The sequence below is a fragment of the Pezoporus flaviventris genome, unplaced genomic scaffold (assembly GCF_033815535.1).
Source record: "Pezoporus flaviventris isolate CSIRO_AGI_PZ_B2104156 unplaced genomic scaffold, CSIRO_AGI_Pfla_v1 ptg000016l, whole genome shotgun sequence".
NCBI classification, from domain to species: domain Eukaryota; kingdom Metazoa; phylum Chordata; class Aves; order Psittaciformes; family Psittacidae; genus Pezoporus; species Pezoporus flaviventris.
In genome coordinates this window covers 3,005,547-3,023,651 of record NW_026892564.1, presented here as the reverse complement: position 1 = coordinate 3,023,651, position 18,105 = coordinate 3,005,547, and the positions used below count along the sequence as shown (strand labels likewise).

General features: G+C 37.9%; 1 protein-coding gene across 1 annotated transcript in view; it reads right to left on the bottom strand.

The window, feature by feature from the left end:
• DCN (decorin) overlaps positions 1-18,105 on the bottom strand; it is a 40,763-nt gene that overhangs the window by 17,573 nt on the left and 5,085 nt on the right. Inside the window, exon 3 of the mRNA XM_061454599.1 lies at positions 3,055-3,167. Within this exon, the coding sequence (XP_061310583.1) occupies positions 3,055-3,167 (113 nt within the window). The remainder of the gene's footprint in view (positions 1-3,054; positions 3,168-18,105) is intronic.

Genomic DNA, 18,105 nt, shown 5'->3' with positions numbered 1-18,105 from the left:
ACAGAATAAACTTATTTTTTTCAGTATCTATGAAAACTGGGATTTAAAAAGTGTTCCTTTAAGTGACCACTTCATGCAAGAGGTTAAGTGGAATTGCTGATAGTTTTAGATTTTGGACCAATAATACTGATAATTTATGTAAATCTTCCTGGTTTAGTAAAGTATAAGAAGGCTTACTAAAGTCTAAGAAGTCTGGAAACTTTTGAACATCACACTGTCAAATATAACATTAACACGAGCTATGTTTATCAGGGAATATTATTCATTATGTATATCTATACATACATATATATCACACAGTTATACATATCTCATTAAAACAAAAGTGAAAATGAACAATGTCAACAACAAACCTTTCAGTTATATTTATCTAAAAACAATATTCCCCTTTCACTGTGACTCTGAAGAATTTTTAATTTCAAGGTAGGAAATGGGAATCATTCCCAGATATTACACAAGAAGAAGAATGGTGCCTGCTGAGAGTAAAGATGGTGCTTAGTTACATAAATGTACTGCATGAATAAATTGTTATTTTGAGAGGAAATGAGAGGATTGTTTTTTATGCTTGAGCAAATCCAGGAAAACTGCATTGTTTCGAAAGTTATTCGTTAAAAACTTATGTTACTGTTGCTCCTCTCCTGTATGATTTCCACTAGTCCTTAAGCATGTACTAGGCACTTTTTGGAGTAAGACAAACAAATAATTTCTTCCCTGAAGAGTTAAATATTTAATTCACTATTAAATTATATCTGCAGTAATAAAAGAAAGGAAAAATAAAAAAAAACTCAGATCACTTCCATGAGATGACACAGCTCACAACAGCTTAACCAACAGCAGGATGTATAACAGAGACCCAAGCTGAGTGCCCGCTAGGTAGAAGTCCCTGGGAGCAGTTCTTTTCATCTTCAATACCATAATCTAACTCATTTTATGCAGTGTCATGAAGAAGGATTATGAAAAATTAACTTAACTGATAACACTTTTTTTCTTTTTTAGCAGCTTGCAGATGATGGTCACTGAAAAGACAAGACTTTTCTCCAAGTGGAAGAAAACCAAAACAAGTGGACAGGAATCAGGATATTGAATCTGTTCAGCAGCCAAAAAAAGGAATTGGAAAAAAAAAAAATTCTGGGGCATCATCTTATTCTAAAAGCAAGTCAGATGAAATGTGATGTAGAAGCACCTATTTCTCTTTCTTGACTGAAGAGTTTATCTATGTAACTAGCACAAGTATAGATCTCTGTGCTAAAACTAGATGACATGAGCCCAGAACCTGCTATCCTTAGAAATTTTTTAAAATGTTTCTTTTTGATGTTGCATTAAAAGAAACATTTAAGAGTCAAATTGAAAGCAATTAAGGAGATAAGTGCTATAGGATTACTCTTTTTTTACCAAGTATGAGTGGCTGAATGCGGATTCTTATCTGAAACAGTGCTTATTTGGGTGATGGTATTGGCATCATGAAAGGACAAAAAGCAGGATTTGGCTTCTTGGTTGTGAATGAATAGAAAGAGGTTCTGAGAAAAAGGAAAGGAAAGGAAAGGAAAGGAAAGGAAAGGAAAGGAAAGGAAAGGGGAAAGGAAAGGAAAGGAAAGGAAAGGAAAGGGGAAAGGAAAGGAAAGGAAAGGAAAGGAAAGGAAAGGAAAGGAAAGGAAAGGAAAGGAAAGGAAAGGAAAGGAAAGGAAAGGAAAGGAAAGGAAAGGAAAGGAAAGGAAAGGAAAGGAAAGGAAAGGAAGGGAAAAGGAAAAGGAAAAGGAAAAGAAAAGAGAAAAGCAAAGCGAAAAGAGAAAAGAAAGAAAAGAAAAGAAAAGAAAAGAAAAGAAAAGAAAAGAAAAGAAAAGAAAAGAAAAGAAAAGAAAAGAAAAGAAAAGGAAAAGAAAAGAGAAAAGAAAAGAAAAGAAGAAAAGAAAAGGAAAAGAAAAGGAAAAAAAGAAAAGAAAAGAAAAGAAAAGAAAAGAAAAGAAAAGAAAAGAAAAGAAAAGAAAAGAAAAGAAAAGAAAAGAAAAAGAAAAGAAGAAAAGAAAGAAAAAAGAAAAGAAAAGAAAAGAAAAGAAAAGAAAAGAAAAGAAAAGAAAAGAAAAGAAAAGAAAAGAAAAGAAAAGAAAAGAAAAGAAAAGAAAAGAAAAGAAAAGAAAAGAAAAGTTTATATTGGTTATAAGAAAAAAAAATAAATGGAATAAGAAACAGAATAGATTCAATTGGTGAAATGCCAGAAAAATATTTTCAGAAATATTCCTGAATTGAGGTATTACTTTCAAAGGCAAAGAAGTAATAGTCTTTTTCAGAGATAGAAAGAAAGATATTTAAACAAAACTGAGGCAAGACTATGAGGTATGAATTTTAAAATGTTTATAAAAAGTATAGAAATAAGGGAGGAGGGCCTCAGACAGAGAAACAAAAATTTGGAAACAGAGGAAGGTAGCTGTCTGATGGAAACTTGGAAAAGAAGAGGTGAACCAGAAAAACATCTCAGAAACCAGGGAAGGAAAATATTTCAGCAAAGGGAAACAGCAGTGTTGGAAGAGACTGCTAGGTAAAGGAAGATGAGGATGGAGTTTTTCTAGGAGAAGGTTATTGCAAAAGCTCAATTTCATGGGGCAGAACATTGAATTGAAAAGATACTTGAACTAAAACTAGCAGAAAATCCCTGCTGGCAAATATATACAAATCTCTGTGAGTTCAGAGGTGGGAGAGTGAGTGGGGTGGCAGGGTTGAGATGGATCTTCTTTTTAATAGAAATAACGAAGTCACTGTGCCAAAGGGATTGAAAACATCAATAAAGAGGTGAGAGAAATTATGATGGGAGATTGGGAGACTGGAGCAACAGAAGGCAGGTAGGAAGCAACTGAAAAGAGGCGAGAAGCTTCTGTGGTATGAGAAGGAGATGAATAGAAGAAGAAATAATAGGCTGGGCTGGTGGAGGAAGATCACAAAGTATTTGAACAGTTTTCCTTAAAACTCTGGGTAGCAGGACAAACCCACATTCACCATTTTCTCCCCACCCTTTTTTTTTATTTTTTATTTTTGCAAATGATAGTTCATTTACACACTTACATGAAGATTCCTCAAGTTCTTGAAATCTCCTTCTTTAATTTCAGTGATTTTGTTGTTCTGTAAATCCAGCAGTGTTGTGTCAGAAGGAAGGTCTTTTGGCACTCTTTCCAGACCTAGGGATAGTGAAAAGAATAAAAAATTGACTTTGAAAGAAATTTTAAAGAGGGGTCAGTACTTTTCTTAGCAACATTTACCTTCCAGTAAACACCACTTCTAGAACTCATTTCCTGCAGAAGCTTATGAAGACTTATCTGAAAGTATTTCTGTCTCCAAACAGTCAAAGGGAGTTTCATTTTGCTATGTAAATCAAAATTTATTTATTTACATTTCCCTTCTGCCCTTTTCTGAGAATATTTCTGAGTTATAGCTTGAAGCAAAGGATTGATTTCTAACGTTTAATTCCACTGAACTGTGAATAAAAATTGTTCTCAGAAAGAGGTATGGTAGTTATTAATTTCACTGGGTGTTAGTGTTTGTGGCCAGAGAACATTTCCTGCTATTTAAAAAGTAGTAGGTTTTCTTTTTCAAAGGAGGATGATAGTTAATTACAATAATTTCCAGGAAAAATACTGATTGTTTGACAGTAACTGAATAACTTGAAAGAAAGTCCACCTTAAAAATGACCAACACAACAATCCATCTCCCCCTTTTTCTTTCATCTAAAACTATGTCCAAGTTTTCTGGAGAACAAATCTCTTGGTTTCATTGCAACTGCCAAAAGAACATCAGACAGTTTAAATTAAAGACTCTCTTTGGGACTATTTTCTGAATAGCTGATATGTAAGTCCGATGAAGTCATGGAAATGAAATTATTTAGTGTTAAATAACACTTGCTTTACCCAGCTTTCCTTTCATACTGTGACTTGGAATAGAGCAAATCTTTATAGTCATTCTGATTTATCACAAAATTAAAATGTTCTTTCCTAGCTAGCCTCTTTTTTTTTTTTTAACAGAATGTGAAATACTTAATGAATGGCTGGTAAGAAGATTTATAGATATTAATAAAGTCCCTATGTGAGCATCTAACAGAAGTGGACTTCTCTGGATAGAACAATCTTTTTACCAGTAAAGTTTTTAACAAATATTTCTGAAGTTATATTTGAACTCTCCTGGGAAAGATCTCTGCAAGTATCACCAGTGTCTTCCCAGTATGATGGTGGACTGCATGATATTCCTCTCGGAGACACATAGCCATATATATATTTTAACTTTTTAAACCTATATATTTTAATCTCAAGCATGTCATTGCAAACACAGTGAGATATGCTTGTCCAGAGATAAGACATGCTTTGCCCACAGAGAGTGGGGAGTATACAACTTGGAGATATTCAGAAGTTGACTGGACACAGCCCTAAGCAACCTGATCTAGTTGACCTTGCTTTAGCAGGGGGATGGACTAGACAATCTCAGTAGGTGACCTCCAAACTCAACAATTCTGTGATTCTGTGGCATTTAATGTTCAGCACAAATTAAGTATTTTCAGAGCTGGAATCTAGGTTTCTTCATCAAAATTCAGTGTTAGGTGAAGCCCCCTCTCTTTCAACCCTCTTTAGAATATATATATATATATATAGAGTAAAAAAAATGGTTGGCGTTTATTTGGAAGGATTATGCCAAACCATGAAAAGAAGTATATGCTTGGTACTTTATTAATCCTTTTAACCTACATAAAGAGCACTATTTTACAGTTACTGCTATAAAACCTCACCATAAACTCTATAGAGGCCACAGTGATGTGTTCTGGAGCTTTTTACTGCAATTAGTGATGCACTAAGAATTCATTATAGATGTGGCTATATTCTTAAAAATATCAGCATGCAGATGAAGCCTCCAAGGTTCAAACACATCAGCATTCAAAAGTTTTTAGAAGCACAGTCATCCAACCTGGGATGAATTAGTAAGCTTCTACCATATATAAAATGCGAGTTAAAGCTCATCTCTCATCTTGTTTACCTTACTGATATTCAGTATATGGATGTACGATATAGATTAAGATTCTTCATATTACTAAAATAACCTTTCCTTATTCAGGCGTGGACTTCATTTTTACTGAAGGCAATTGCAAAACCCTCATTACTTTAAGAAGTGTGGGACTAGAGTTCCAAATATATAAAAAATGTGATACCATATAATTTGTATGTTGGTTGTCTTTGGACAGTTTCTGTCTTGACTGGACAGAAATGATGTCAGCATCTAAAAATTCTTTCCCCAGAAACACTACTTTTACAGGTCCATAACTTTGTTATAAGAAGTTCTTACAGCCTAGCAACTTTTACAGCATTTTTCACATGTAAATATAAGAAAAAAAGTTTAATTATTTGAATTCAGAGTAATATTAATATGTTCTGGTTGTCAGTATATTTATATTACCAGTCTGGTATCTGTAAATAATTGCTTATGGCAGAAACAAGGGTATATAAGAACTGTACAGCTGCCCTTTATGTGATGCTATTGGAACTTTTCAAGAACAACTGGATTGCTACTGAAGGGATAATTTGCCAAAAATGACACTTTAAACTAAATTTCCAACTGTACATTTCAAGCATCACATATCAGCTTCTAAAAGCTCAAGTTTTATCTTTGAATAAGGCAGAACCGATAATTTCTCAGACCAATGAAGTTAAACATTAAATGTTTCATATTACAATCACAAAGACAAATTTAATAATTGGATATCCATTTTGAAAAGTGATTTATAAAAGCTTCCTATCTTGTACTAGAAACTAGAAGGATGTACAATACCACAATTATTTTGCATGCAACAATTATAACTGCCATCACTTGTGTTAAACTTGTTTCAGTTACCTAGCTCATGTATATACTGTTAAGCATTTCCTGAAGCGGGTTTTAAAAATGTTTCGGAAACAGCTATATAGGTTATATATGATTTTTTTTTTTTTTTTGACTCATCTAAGATTTGAAGAGCAAAGCATAGAGTAAAGGATGCACCCTGGGTGCTGGAGAGACATTAAGCAGTTTAGTACATCCTCCAGCTGAAAGCGACACCAACTGGAGTCTTCCACTAGAAGAAAAGTTTATAAAAGGGTGGATCTGGACACTGCCTCATAAAATCAGCAGCTAAATAAATCAGGACTAAACTGTGTTTGAGGTGTGGACTGGATCCAAGCATTTCGCCACTTGTCACATCTACGTTGGCTTCAAGAGCTGTTCTTCATTTCAGCTTGCAGGTCCAGGTCTTTATATAGGTACATGCATCTCCTGATAGATATGTATGGAAGGAGTATTGGTGTAGTACAAACCAGTGTGTGCTGGAGATTCCATACCTGGAGAGAGAACCTTCAAACCTTTCTGGTCAGGACAGGTAAACAGACAGCCAGCTCAGATGAATGGGGAGCCTGAACTAACATGACAGAGTGACAGAATTCAAACTGAATCAAGAAAAATCATAATCCAACTAGAAGTTGAAATGGCTTTTGGCTCCTGGTATGGAATTTCTATTTTTCAGGAGGATTTTTTGATTCCTCTGCTGGGGAAGACTGCCCTTATCCAGTCACTGAGAGAGCAGCAGTCAGCGGCTAGCCAACTCCTGTCAGCACTACACCAGCCCAGCTAGCATATGCTGCCATTGAGCCAGCCAAACAGGTGTAGAAGATGTAGCTAGGATTCAGGAATATAGTGTGGGAACTAAGGGAGGCTAGGGGGTTTGGTATACAAGACAGGTTTTATTACTTTTGCAGCTGGGGGACATACCTGCTCAGCTACAGAGTCTGTGATCAAGCAGTCGTGGAATTGTTTAACCCACAAAAAGGGTGGCTTTTGAGTTCTCCTAGCAATGGAGGGGTTTCAGTACCCTGCTCCAGTTTCTCAGAAATCAGAGCCACAAGTTAGTCTGTGACTTGGCATGGAGCCACCTTTCTGCTGAAGCCATACAACTATGCAGAAAAGGAATGCAAGATTGATGGGGCCAGTGAGGGAGACTGAGCAAATGGGAGTCTGTGTCTGTAGCCCAGAGATGAGGACACTTCCGTGAGAATTGCATCCTTGAACACTGAGACCACATAGTCAAAATAACAAATACATGAACAGTGCCAATTATAAACAGCTTTAAAAACACAAAAGAGCTTGTGGTTTAATTTTGTTTTTTTTGGGGGGGGAGGATGTTTTCTTTTTTTCTCCACGTATCCATTTTACAGCAAGCAGGGATGGGACTTACTGCTCTGAACAAACCTTTCTTTACTCAGCTGGAAAGAAGGGGCCAAAAGGCAAAGAGACATCTGAACGCTATGGCTCAGATACACGTGTTATTATATTGCAACACTCACGATTATTATCACAGGGGCTATAAAATGGGGTTCTTTTCAAGACTCCTTCAGTTTCCACAAACAGCTGCTGCCAGCTGAGGAATCTGGGCTGCGCTACATGTAATTCCCAATCGTGATCATCAATGGCTACTCTCCCAGTGGAGGCATTCTCTCCAGCAGCTGCCTGTGCACGCTTCTTTATCCCCTGATCTAAGCCCAGCTCTGCTGCATCTTATTGATGGACAGCAACCCTCCAGGGGGTGAGTGCCCTTAGTAATGGCCTGAGTGGACTCCGGGGCAAACGAGGTGAACAGCAAATTTACAGTGTCAGGACACTAAGTCATGGAAAATAACAGGACTCTAGGGCTGCTCTCTGGAAAGATGGCAAGGAGCTTAAAACAGCTTTGAATGCTTTGACTTAGAAAAGTTCACTGATGCTTTCCTAAGCTATGTGCTTCAGTATTTACTGGAAATTTGTTCTCTATTGTGTGGGATTTGCAAATAAGACTTTTTTTCATTATTTGCATCCTACCAACTATAAATGAGAAACAATTATATTTCTCTTCAGAGAACTATCCACAGATGTTTCCTTTCTCCCACTTTCAAAGTAAAAGTTTGTTCTCTGCCTTCCCCTCACTTGCTGTGGAATCAGCAGTAATACTTTTTTTCCAAAGAGATATAAAAAGCAGTGACCATTGAAATGCATGAGACTTAAAATACATCTTCTTAAAGGTCATTCACAACCATTTGTCAGACCTTTTTTCATCCCTTCATTCTGCAAGACTCATCTTCCATTAAGATCCATTTTGGACTTCTTATTATCAAAGATTATTATTTTTGTGTACCTCTGACCCTTCCCATAGGAAAAACCAAGAAAATGAACTCCATCCCCTGCTGAGGGAGTCTCTTACAAAGGTAGAGCTACTGACATGTTGCTATATTGTTTGTTTTTCCAAACATCTACAGCATTGCTTACCAGAACAGTGAAGAACATGGAAAACAGAAATAAATTCACACATCATGATCAAATGTATAATTCTCCATTATGATAGTTCTACTCATTATAAAGACCCTAGCAAAAGTTTAAAAATGAATTCATTCTTTTAACTGCTTTTTTCCATTTCCACCCACTCTGTGTAGTGAACACATATTTCAAAGAATAACGGATATTGCAAGATACAGATGTTATGAATTATTTTTCAGTGCTAGCCACATTTTTGTTACAGATAGATTCAGCCTCCTGGCTCCAAGAGCTAATACCTAAGAGCAGTGATATATTTTTGAAACTAAAAATCAAGCAACTTCTATTTCTGTGTTTTTTTCTAACTGACTTTTAATTTCATAAGCCTGGAATTTTTATGCTTTCTCTAGGAGCATTGAAATATTTTAGAAAGGCAGAAAAAATATTATTAAATAATCCTGAAACTTCAGTGATTAAGACATTAAGCTAAAAAAAACCTAAATATTATGAGTTTTCTCAGCTGCTAGAATTGCCAGCTTTATATTTTCTGCTGTCGTGGTTACAGACATAAAGCATCCCCTCAGAGAACAGCAACTGTCCTGTGTGATTCATGCAATCTGCCAGCAGCATGTGCATTATGGTTTTAGTCGAAGTGAATGCGATGCAGATGTACTATCTATGAGTACTCATGCATTAAGGTGAAACATTTAATTTTTTATGAATGTTTTACAGAAGTCAGAAGAGAGCATTTTGGAGACTCAGAAAAGTGAGCATTATCTAAGAAATTACAGTTTGAATCATCCTCTGGAGTAATATAATTTGATGTTTTCCTGGTTTGTAGTTTAACCAGTGGGCAACTGGTGACAATTTAAGGATAGCTCCCCCAATCTTTACTTCGGGATTTGCCACAATTAGCAATAGCATAATGTAGTAGATACAAGGAGTCATTGGGGAAGAGGGGGGAGGGGGGAAGCTTCTCTGGTTTCAAGTAAATTTACCCCTTCCTGTTCTGACCACATGGTCATTGCACAGCCCTAGTTTTATTATGACCTGAAGGCAAAGATATTTTCCTGGCTATTTCAGGTGCTTCTAAACGTAGCATGGCCATTTTTCATAAAAGTTGTAAGACTGTTTTCAACCTACTTTCATGCAAGCAAACCATGGAAGGATGGAAGGAGCTGCTGTGACCATGGACATAGGGAATAACATATAAATAAATGTTGGCAGAGAACTTCCTGACTGAATCAGGGAGTCTGAAGACCTGCTAGGTTTCCCCTCTCTTCTAGACAATGTTGTATATGTCCTTGTAGCTCTTAGATGTTTTTGCTTCGTTACTTGTTTATTTTGTTAGTCATTTAGTGACAGACCTTCCCCAGGTCAGCTATCACTGTAGCAGTCATCTCCAGCCCAGAGGATGTAAGCTCTCCATCACAGGGTGAAAGAATAAAGAAGAGGAAATAAATTTTGGTCAGTTATCTTAAGTTCCTCCTTAGTTTTCCCTCTTCTGCATCTGAAGCTTCCTATGCATCTCCTTTTTTAATAATTTCTGTTACAATTATTAATTAATTAATAATTTCTGTTACAATTTCCTTTGAAAAAGTAAGATTTCCCCTTTCTTGTTCATACTATTCCTTCTTTTTTCTTTTCTGGGCTGCTACTACTATACCAATTTTATTAGCACGGTTTGCCTTTCCTTTCCGTTCTTACTTTCTAGTGGTAAAGGATCACTACAATCTTCCCAATTTGAAGGTGTAGAAATCAAAGCTGAAGACCTAACTGAACTTGTGGAAACTAATTACATCAGAGCTGTAAGATATTTTTTTAGCTGTCTTTGTATAACTCACTTATGCCTTTGCTCTTAGGTAGAGACATTCAGCAGAGTTGGCTAATATACTACTGCAAGGATTCTTCTTCCATGTCACCCCAAAATATGAACTCATTGAGAGCCTGTTCAGTTTCTGAGGCCCACACTGAAGTAGTATAAGGGAAGACATGCACCCCAGCATAGAAATTGGTGTTATCCTAGGCTTTCACATTTTAGGTGGTACAGAAGGTGCAGGCAGAAACTGTTCTGCGATGATCTATTGCACATTTCTATTGTGCATACTGTAGCTTCATTTACACTTGCACATGTTTTAAATGCTGTACCATTTCTAAAACTGTCAATTTGTTGTTTTGCCATTAAATGACTAAAGTTGCCATGATATTTGGTGAGCAAAAAAGGTTTCTTGTTTTCACTGCTTCTTTAACTGAATATTTATTGCATTCCTTTCCTTATTGAAAATAAAATTGCAAGCATCCTCTCCTTAATAGATTTTTGTAGCAACTCAAATAATCCAAATAGATTTCAGGAAACAAACACAAAACTTGTATGGGATGCTATCCTGGGTGCCCCCTCACTTAAAATCATGCATGCAGAGAGCACACAAATTCTCTAAATACTGCTTTTCACCTTTCTTATTGACTGCCTAAGCAGTTTGTGGTAGAGCTGCCTATCTCTCAAATGTTGCCTATACAGCAAATGTGACCCTGCTAACAACAGGGTCATTTGTACATACAGAATGTACAGAGTATGTACATTCATGACACATACCTGGTCTCTCAAGTGGAAAACTACAACTCAAGCCCCCACCTCTCAAAAAAAAACCTGTGCAGGCATGGTCCTTGGTCTCGAGGCCCCTTTGTGTGTGTTTACACACCTTTCCTTGTAGAGGAGTGAGTAAGCTCTGTTCCATTCATCTACTTTGCTTTCATAGTGTAAAGGAAAATAATGCTCTGTGTGAATGATCCCTTAAATGTAATACAACTAAAGAGACCTCAGATTCCAGTATTTGTCCATATTGTCCAAGGCAGGCATGTAAAGCAGGAAAAATATGCTAAAAAATAAAATAAAAAAAAAAGTATTTTTAAGGTTATATGATTAGATTTGAACTTTATGAAAAAAGTATATGAAGAAAAATGTTCCTTTTCTTTCTGCAACCTGATTATCTTTTGGCTCACTTCCTTTTAATTACACAGCAGGTTCAGGACATGAGTAAACAAAATACAGACCAGTGAGTCCAAAGTTGATAAGCAGAGGACACTCTCAAATCTGTGTCAGAGGTGTTTTGAAATTCTATTTAAAATGAGAATGTTGAACAAATACCCTAGTAACTGGACCTTGCGAGCAGAGCTTTGCTCAGTAGCTTGAGGCCAGTGTTGGCAGCTCCTTGCTGTTATCATTGGTGGCTTCACATAAGACCCAAAATTCCTAGGTCTCTTCCCTGTTGCCAATGTGTTCTCAGTGACCATTGGGAAGGAACCTTTGGATTTTTTAGCTCTTTCTAAGACTTGGCTGGGAACCTTTTGCAGTTGAATAGCACAGGCTTTATGTTGTGAAAGGACCAATAGTTTTTATACAGTTATGTCTTCCCAAGTAATACACCCTATAAAGGTGTTAAGAACATAATACAAATACTGTAGTTGCCCATGACACTAGTAGGTGTCAGCAGTGATTATGCAGTATGTTTTAAGTACTGTAAATACCTGCTATAACTTAGAATAATTAACTCACATTTTACTAGCTATCTACTAGCTATTCATTTGTGCACTGGGAAAATCTCAAAATGAACCCTTGTCACAGAGCAAACCAGAAAACAGCCATGTATTTTATCACTTGGACTTGGCAGTCAGGCTTTCCTTTCCTTCCACTAGACTTTCTGAAACAGCTTTTCCCAGTCTGAAGCAAGCAAACAAATCTTAAAAAAAAAAATTAAATAAAATAAAGTACACAAATAGACAGAGTTGGTAACAGTTACCTTGGAGTAAGCAGCTAATAAGGAAGGTATGTATTTAAAGTGGAATAACTTTCACCTAGAATCATGTTTATCAACTGGAACTGGAACATCAGTAATTCAGGTTGCAATGCAACAAGACCTGTCTTTTACTGTTACACTGGCAAAAGCTAATGACTTTTTGTTACTATTTAAGCACTCTACATCCAGGCCAATATGTGTTCTTTTTCTTGACAACTTTTCAAGAGTGTTATTTAATTATTGGGTTCTTGACTTAATGATTTTCCAGGATGTACTGAGTACAGCCCTTTAATTCGTGCTTTCTTTAAAATCCAAGGCACCCCAAAAAATATATCTAAGCAGAATATGTAAAAAAAAATGTTACTAATCCATGGCAAATTTATTACAAACAATTTTAGTAACCCAAGTATTTTTTACTTGCTAATTTTATCAGAAATAGCTTCATTAATCTAAAAGTAAGTTGTATAGCCTCAAGTGGCCATTGAGGCCATGTGATGGCATTTAATTCTCCAAGAGTGATGTATCCTTTCTGTCACCAATATGCACCTTAGACAGGATGAACTGCCCCATGGAACAGCTGCCTAACTCTCTCTATGGCTGTACAAGGAGCTCAGGTGACTGTTAAATAGCTAACATCACCTGAAATCACCCCTATATTAGAGATAATGCCTGTAATACTTCATATAGATCCTCCGGTCTGATCTCCAACATGTTAGAGTATTATAATTCATTATAGAGTATTATAATTCATTATAGAGTACTATAATTCATCCATTAGCATGTGGAAAGCCCAATGACTTGTGTTTGATGACATCATAAGTAATGTTTGACTAAAGTAAGCATTTGTCCAAGAAAGTATTTAGTTCTCAGTTTTAAGGCCATGGAATTGTGATGCAGAGCATGCTATCAGTATGTGACAGTATGCTTTTTATATATTTATATATTTTTGTTAAAAGATCCAGTTCAACAAAGTCTGGGTATTTCATGAGAATCACCTCTTCTATTAAACATAGAAGGAATAAGGCTCTAATCCTTATTATTAGAAGGAAAATATGTGTAAAGCATAGAATAACTTGTCCTAAAAACTCAGCAATTATAATGTAAATAGACAAAAACTTTTTAATTTAAAAATTACATTTGTTAATTTGTGATCATTTAAATACCATGCTTTGTCTTATTACATATGTAGAAACCTGTAGGATTTTGAGCTAAACATTTAGCTTTAAAAAATATGATTTTGAAAGACTCTAAACATTTAAATAATGGCAGTGATTCTAAAGCTAAGTATGCAATAGTAAGTGAGCCTGTTTTCTTGAACTGATAAAATGCCTGAAACTGATAATCAATGAGGTACGTATTACTTCTCTTTAAAAAGATTTTATGTTGAAAACAGAAGTTCAAATCAAGGGATAACCCAAAGGAGATAATTTCCTATATAATGACAGATTAGGTTCCCAAATAGAGTCATGATCACATCTACTTGACAACCAGTCACTAGTGGTGCCCCTCAGGGCTTGGTGTTAGGGCTAGTGCTCTTTAATGTCTTCATTGATGGTCTGGATGAGGGGATTGAGTGCACCTTCAGTAAATTTGTGGTGAACTCCAAGTTGGGTGGGAGTGTTGATCTGCTGAAGGGTAGGAAGGGTAGGTAGGCTCTGCAGAGAGATATGTCCAGGCTGGATCGATGGGCTGTGGAGAGTGGTATGAGGTTCAACAGGACAAAGTGCCGGGTCCTGCATTTGGGTCACAACAGCCCCATGCAACACTACAGACCTGTGGAACAGTGGCTGGAAACCTGCCTGACGGAAAAAGACCTGGGGGTGTTGGTTGACAGGTGGCTGAACAGAAGCCAGCCTGTGCCCAGGTGGACAAGAAGGCCAGCGGCATCCTGGCCTGTATCAGCTCTGGTGTAGCTAGCAAGGCCAGGGCAGGGATTGTCCCCCTGTACTGGGCACTGGTGGGGCTGAACCTTGAATACTGGGTTCAGTTTTGGGCTCCTCACTACAAGAGAGACATTGAGGTGCTGGAGCAGGTCCAGAGAAGGGCAGTGAAGCTGGTGAAGGGCCTGGAGAACAAATCTGATGAGGAAGAGCTGAGTAAACTGGGGGGCCTATTCTGGAGAAGAGAATGCTCAGGGTGGACCTTATTGCTCTCTACAACTACCTGAGAAGAGGCTGTAGTGAGGTGGAAGTCAGTCTCTTCTCCCAAGTAACAAGTGATAGGACAAGAGGTAACGGCCTCAAGCTGCCCCAGGGGAGTTTTATATTGGATATGAGGAATAATTTCTTCATTGAGAGGGTGATCAGGCATTGGAACAGGGTGCTTAGGGAAGTAGTGGAATCACCATCCCTGGAAGTGTTCAAACCCTGTGTAGATGAGGCCCTCAGTGATACGTCTTAGTGGTGGTCATAGCAGTGATGGGGTAATGGTTGGACTTGGTGGTCTTAAAGGTCTTTTCCAACCTAGTTGATTCTATGATTCCACGATTAGAAAACGGATGTTCAGATGTTTCTGGAAGATTTTATACGATGAAATAAATCATCTTTTGTCAACAAATGATGTTATCACGTTATTATGGATCAGGAAGAGCCATCAGTTAATACAGTTTAAACACTGTGTGTGTTGAGATAAACTGCTTCATGCTACTGGATCCCTGGAATAATGCTTTACATATCTGTGAGGTTTTCAGCCACTAATCTCAAAGAGTTTTTCAAAAACACACTCCAAAACCCATCCTGTGCTTTAATATACCCTTCTTTACAGCTGGAGAAACCCTGCATTTCTGAGCTGTGAGTAAGGTTCCAATTTAAGACGCAATACTGCTTGAACTTTTGATTACTGACATCCATCGCTTGCACACCTTTTGGAGACCACAAAACCTCCATAGATGCTCATAGGATGTAGGGATTCCCCTACGTCCTGTGGAGTCTCCAAGGAAGATGATCTCATTGTATCCTGCAAAACACTGACACTGCTCAATTTGCAAAGTGCTGCCAGACTCATATGAAGGCAAAATAAAGCTCTGACCACCACCTCTGAACTCGCTTGTGGAGCATTCTGTATCTGCTGCAGGATTGAGTAATCACATATGCATCCTCCTGTCTACCAGGGTACTGTGGGAGGAACTTATTCTTAGGACTCCCTTTGGGAGGATGAGACTTCAAATGGAATGGTTAATCCTTGTTAGGGCTTTTACAAGGCATGTTTGCCTGGCCAACTAAGTGCACAACTTCCCTGTATTTATGACCTAAAACATGAAAAGCTCCCTCTGACCGGCTATGTCAGCTACTCCCCATCTGTAGTGTGTGTTAATAAGAGAGATGTTTGCAATTTCTATGGAAAGTCTGGCTATAGCATACTAATGCCTTATTCTTAGGAGTGATTGAAAAGTGAACCTGTGGCTCCCTTTAAGCAACAGGAGGTGAATTCAGAAATGGCAGTGCTTTTACAGATCCCACAGTGGCTTTCCTGGAGATCCTTGAGCCTCTTGTGCAAAGGTAAGACATCTCCTACAAGGCAGGCACATGGGGCTCTACTCTTGATCTGTCAGTAACTGCAGCTTCTTCTTTAAGGTGTGAGAAGACAGTATTCTCTTTCCTGCTAACTCAGCTCTTGGCTTGGAAGCAAAATGAATTAATTTGGTGGTATATGCCTAGGAAGATGTGACCTAAGCTTAAAAACACAGGAATGCAAAAATTTAGCTGACAGAAGCACAATTGGAACACTAGGCTTTTTTGTTTGTTTGTTTGTTTTCATTGAATTTGGATATTATTATTTTTTTATTATTTCCATCCAAATCTCATGAGACAGGTGGCAAACCTGATCACTGAACCTTGGATGTGATAGTTCTCCTGTGGTTTATTCATATAACGGTCAGATAGTTGCCTTTTTCCTGACAAATTCAGAGTTTACAAGTAGCAAATGTCCCATGAACACAGAAAGAATCATGCTGAGGAAAAGGAGACTTCTCCCTTAAGTAGCCCATGTTAGGGTCCCCTAGCTGCCTTTCTCTGACATGACCTCTGCTCCCAGGAACTCATGGCTGCAAAGAGCCTCCTTCTACAACAGAAAGTGAGTGGGAGAAAGGATCCTAATCAGGGTTTCAACTTTACTTTGTGGGATTTGATTTAGTAAGCTCTTAATTTATCCCTGGGAGGAGTCTTGCTGTTGCCTGCAGTTTTTCTTATATTAGTGCCCATGGGACTAGATGACCAAATTCGATAATTCTCAGGGAGAGAGGTAGCTAATTTGGTTGGGTCAGAAATACCCAGAGCTGAAGTGAAAGACAGTCCAGGAGCAGTGGTTAGCAGGGACATGGGACTGTCATTGCTAGTTTCATGGCTCCCATGACAATGCCTTCCTGGTCACTGTTTTCCAAGCACCTTTCATCCCTCAAACCAGGAGCATGCTAGGTCATCCTGGCAGGATGTCCATAGTTTGCAACAGATGTTTGAGCTCTTGGGGTCAGCTCCCAGCTTTCCTCAAGTCAGTAGGTAAATCTGACTTGGTGTGAATCTAACAGAAATAGGTTTAAAGCTGAAGGATTAAAGAGCAGAGGGCAGATTTGCCTGTGAGCAGCAAACACAGCTGTCCTGTCCCTGCTCACAAGGGCAGCCACTGGACCTGCACCCTGGTGAGCATCTTATTTAGTCCACAACCCGTCAGGAGCTGTCATAGCCATATGTGACAAGGATGGTTGAAACTTAATGCGAAGGCTGGGGAACTGTGAATGATTATTAATTCCTTGAGCTCTGCTAGGGAAATATTATGTATTTTTCATGGCTGCATATTTTAAGCCCAGGGAGATTTCTTCTCCTTCATGCCCAGAGGCTGGATGTTATCAGCCCAGCTACTTCAAAAGCACTATCTTTTTATTGCAGTATCTGCAGCATGTGGGTTTAAACCACACTGAAAATATCTCTCTTTCTTATCACCCCTCTCAACATTATCTGGGAAACACAGACCTGAGGCCTTAATTGTGGTCTTTCTGAGTCTCCTTCTCCGTATAGGACTCTTAACCCAGAAGCAGCTGTAGGCAGTGGACTGTAGCACAACCCTCTTAAACCCACATGTGTGTGAAAGAGAACTGAATGAACATGGGAGCAAGTAGAAGCAATAAAGGGTTCCTGCATGAATATCTACTTTTTTTTTACCAAGTGAAAGCTCCTTACGTTCTGCAGAATTGAAGCAGACGGGGGACAAGTTCCCAAAATAACTTAAATTCCATCAGCATTAGCCAGTGTAACAACAATAAAACCTAAGACCTTTATGACATGTGGGGCCACATCCTCCCTAGTCCTCAGCCCATGTTTGCTACTATCTGGCACCTAAACGGTAAAAAAGAAAAGTATCTCTCAACAGGGACAGTACTGTGAAAGCTTTATGAATGCATGGCTAGGTTAGTCCGTCCTCATTTGTACAACTTGGCTTACACTGTTCACTGGGTCTTTGCCAGACCTCTCTGTTGCGTAATTTTGTGGCTTGCTTTAATAAATTCACAGAAGTTTCTAGGGATGTAACTAATATTTACCCCTTCTTTCTGTAATTATACAACACCCACTACAGTGAGACCCGGCTCCTAAGTGGTGGATTTGTGCCATGATTTATATTAATTATCAAAGCCAGTGCTATAACATAGGGAAATAGAAACACCCAATTATACACTTAAACAGCAGAGAGAAGACTTTAAAAAAATAACCTATAAAGTCATACGAGTAGTTATTTACCTGTCCACTGAATAAATTGCCTAATTGCCTTCTGAGCAAAACCAATTTTAATTGATTTTCTGCAGTGCACACACTGACTGAGACTGAATAATACTGGCTTAAACCAATAGCAGTCTCACTGAAGTCAACCTCATTACTTGAGATTTCTGCATAGGAAAGTCAAATATAGTGATGGCATGCATGGCATCACATCCTGCTGGTCCAACTGCAGACAAGCCCTTGTACATGGGGGAGAAAAGGGAGTTTTTGAGAAAGATTCTCATGGTTTCAGCTTGAGCAATGTCTAAGAAAGATATTTAATAAAGAGC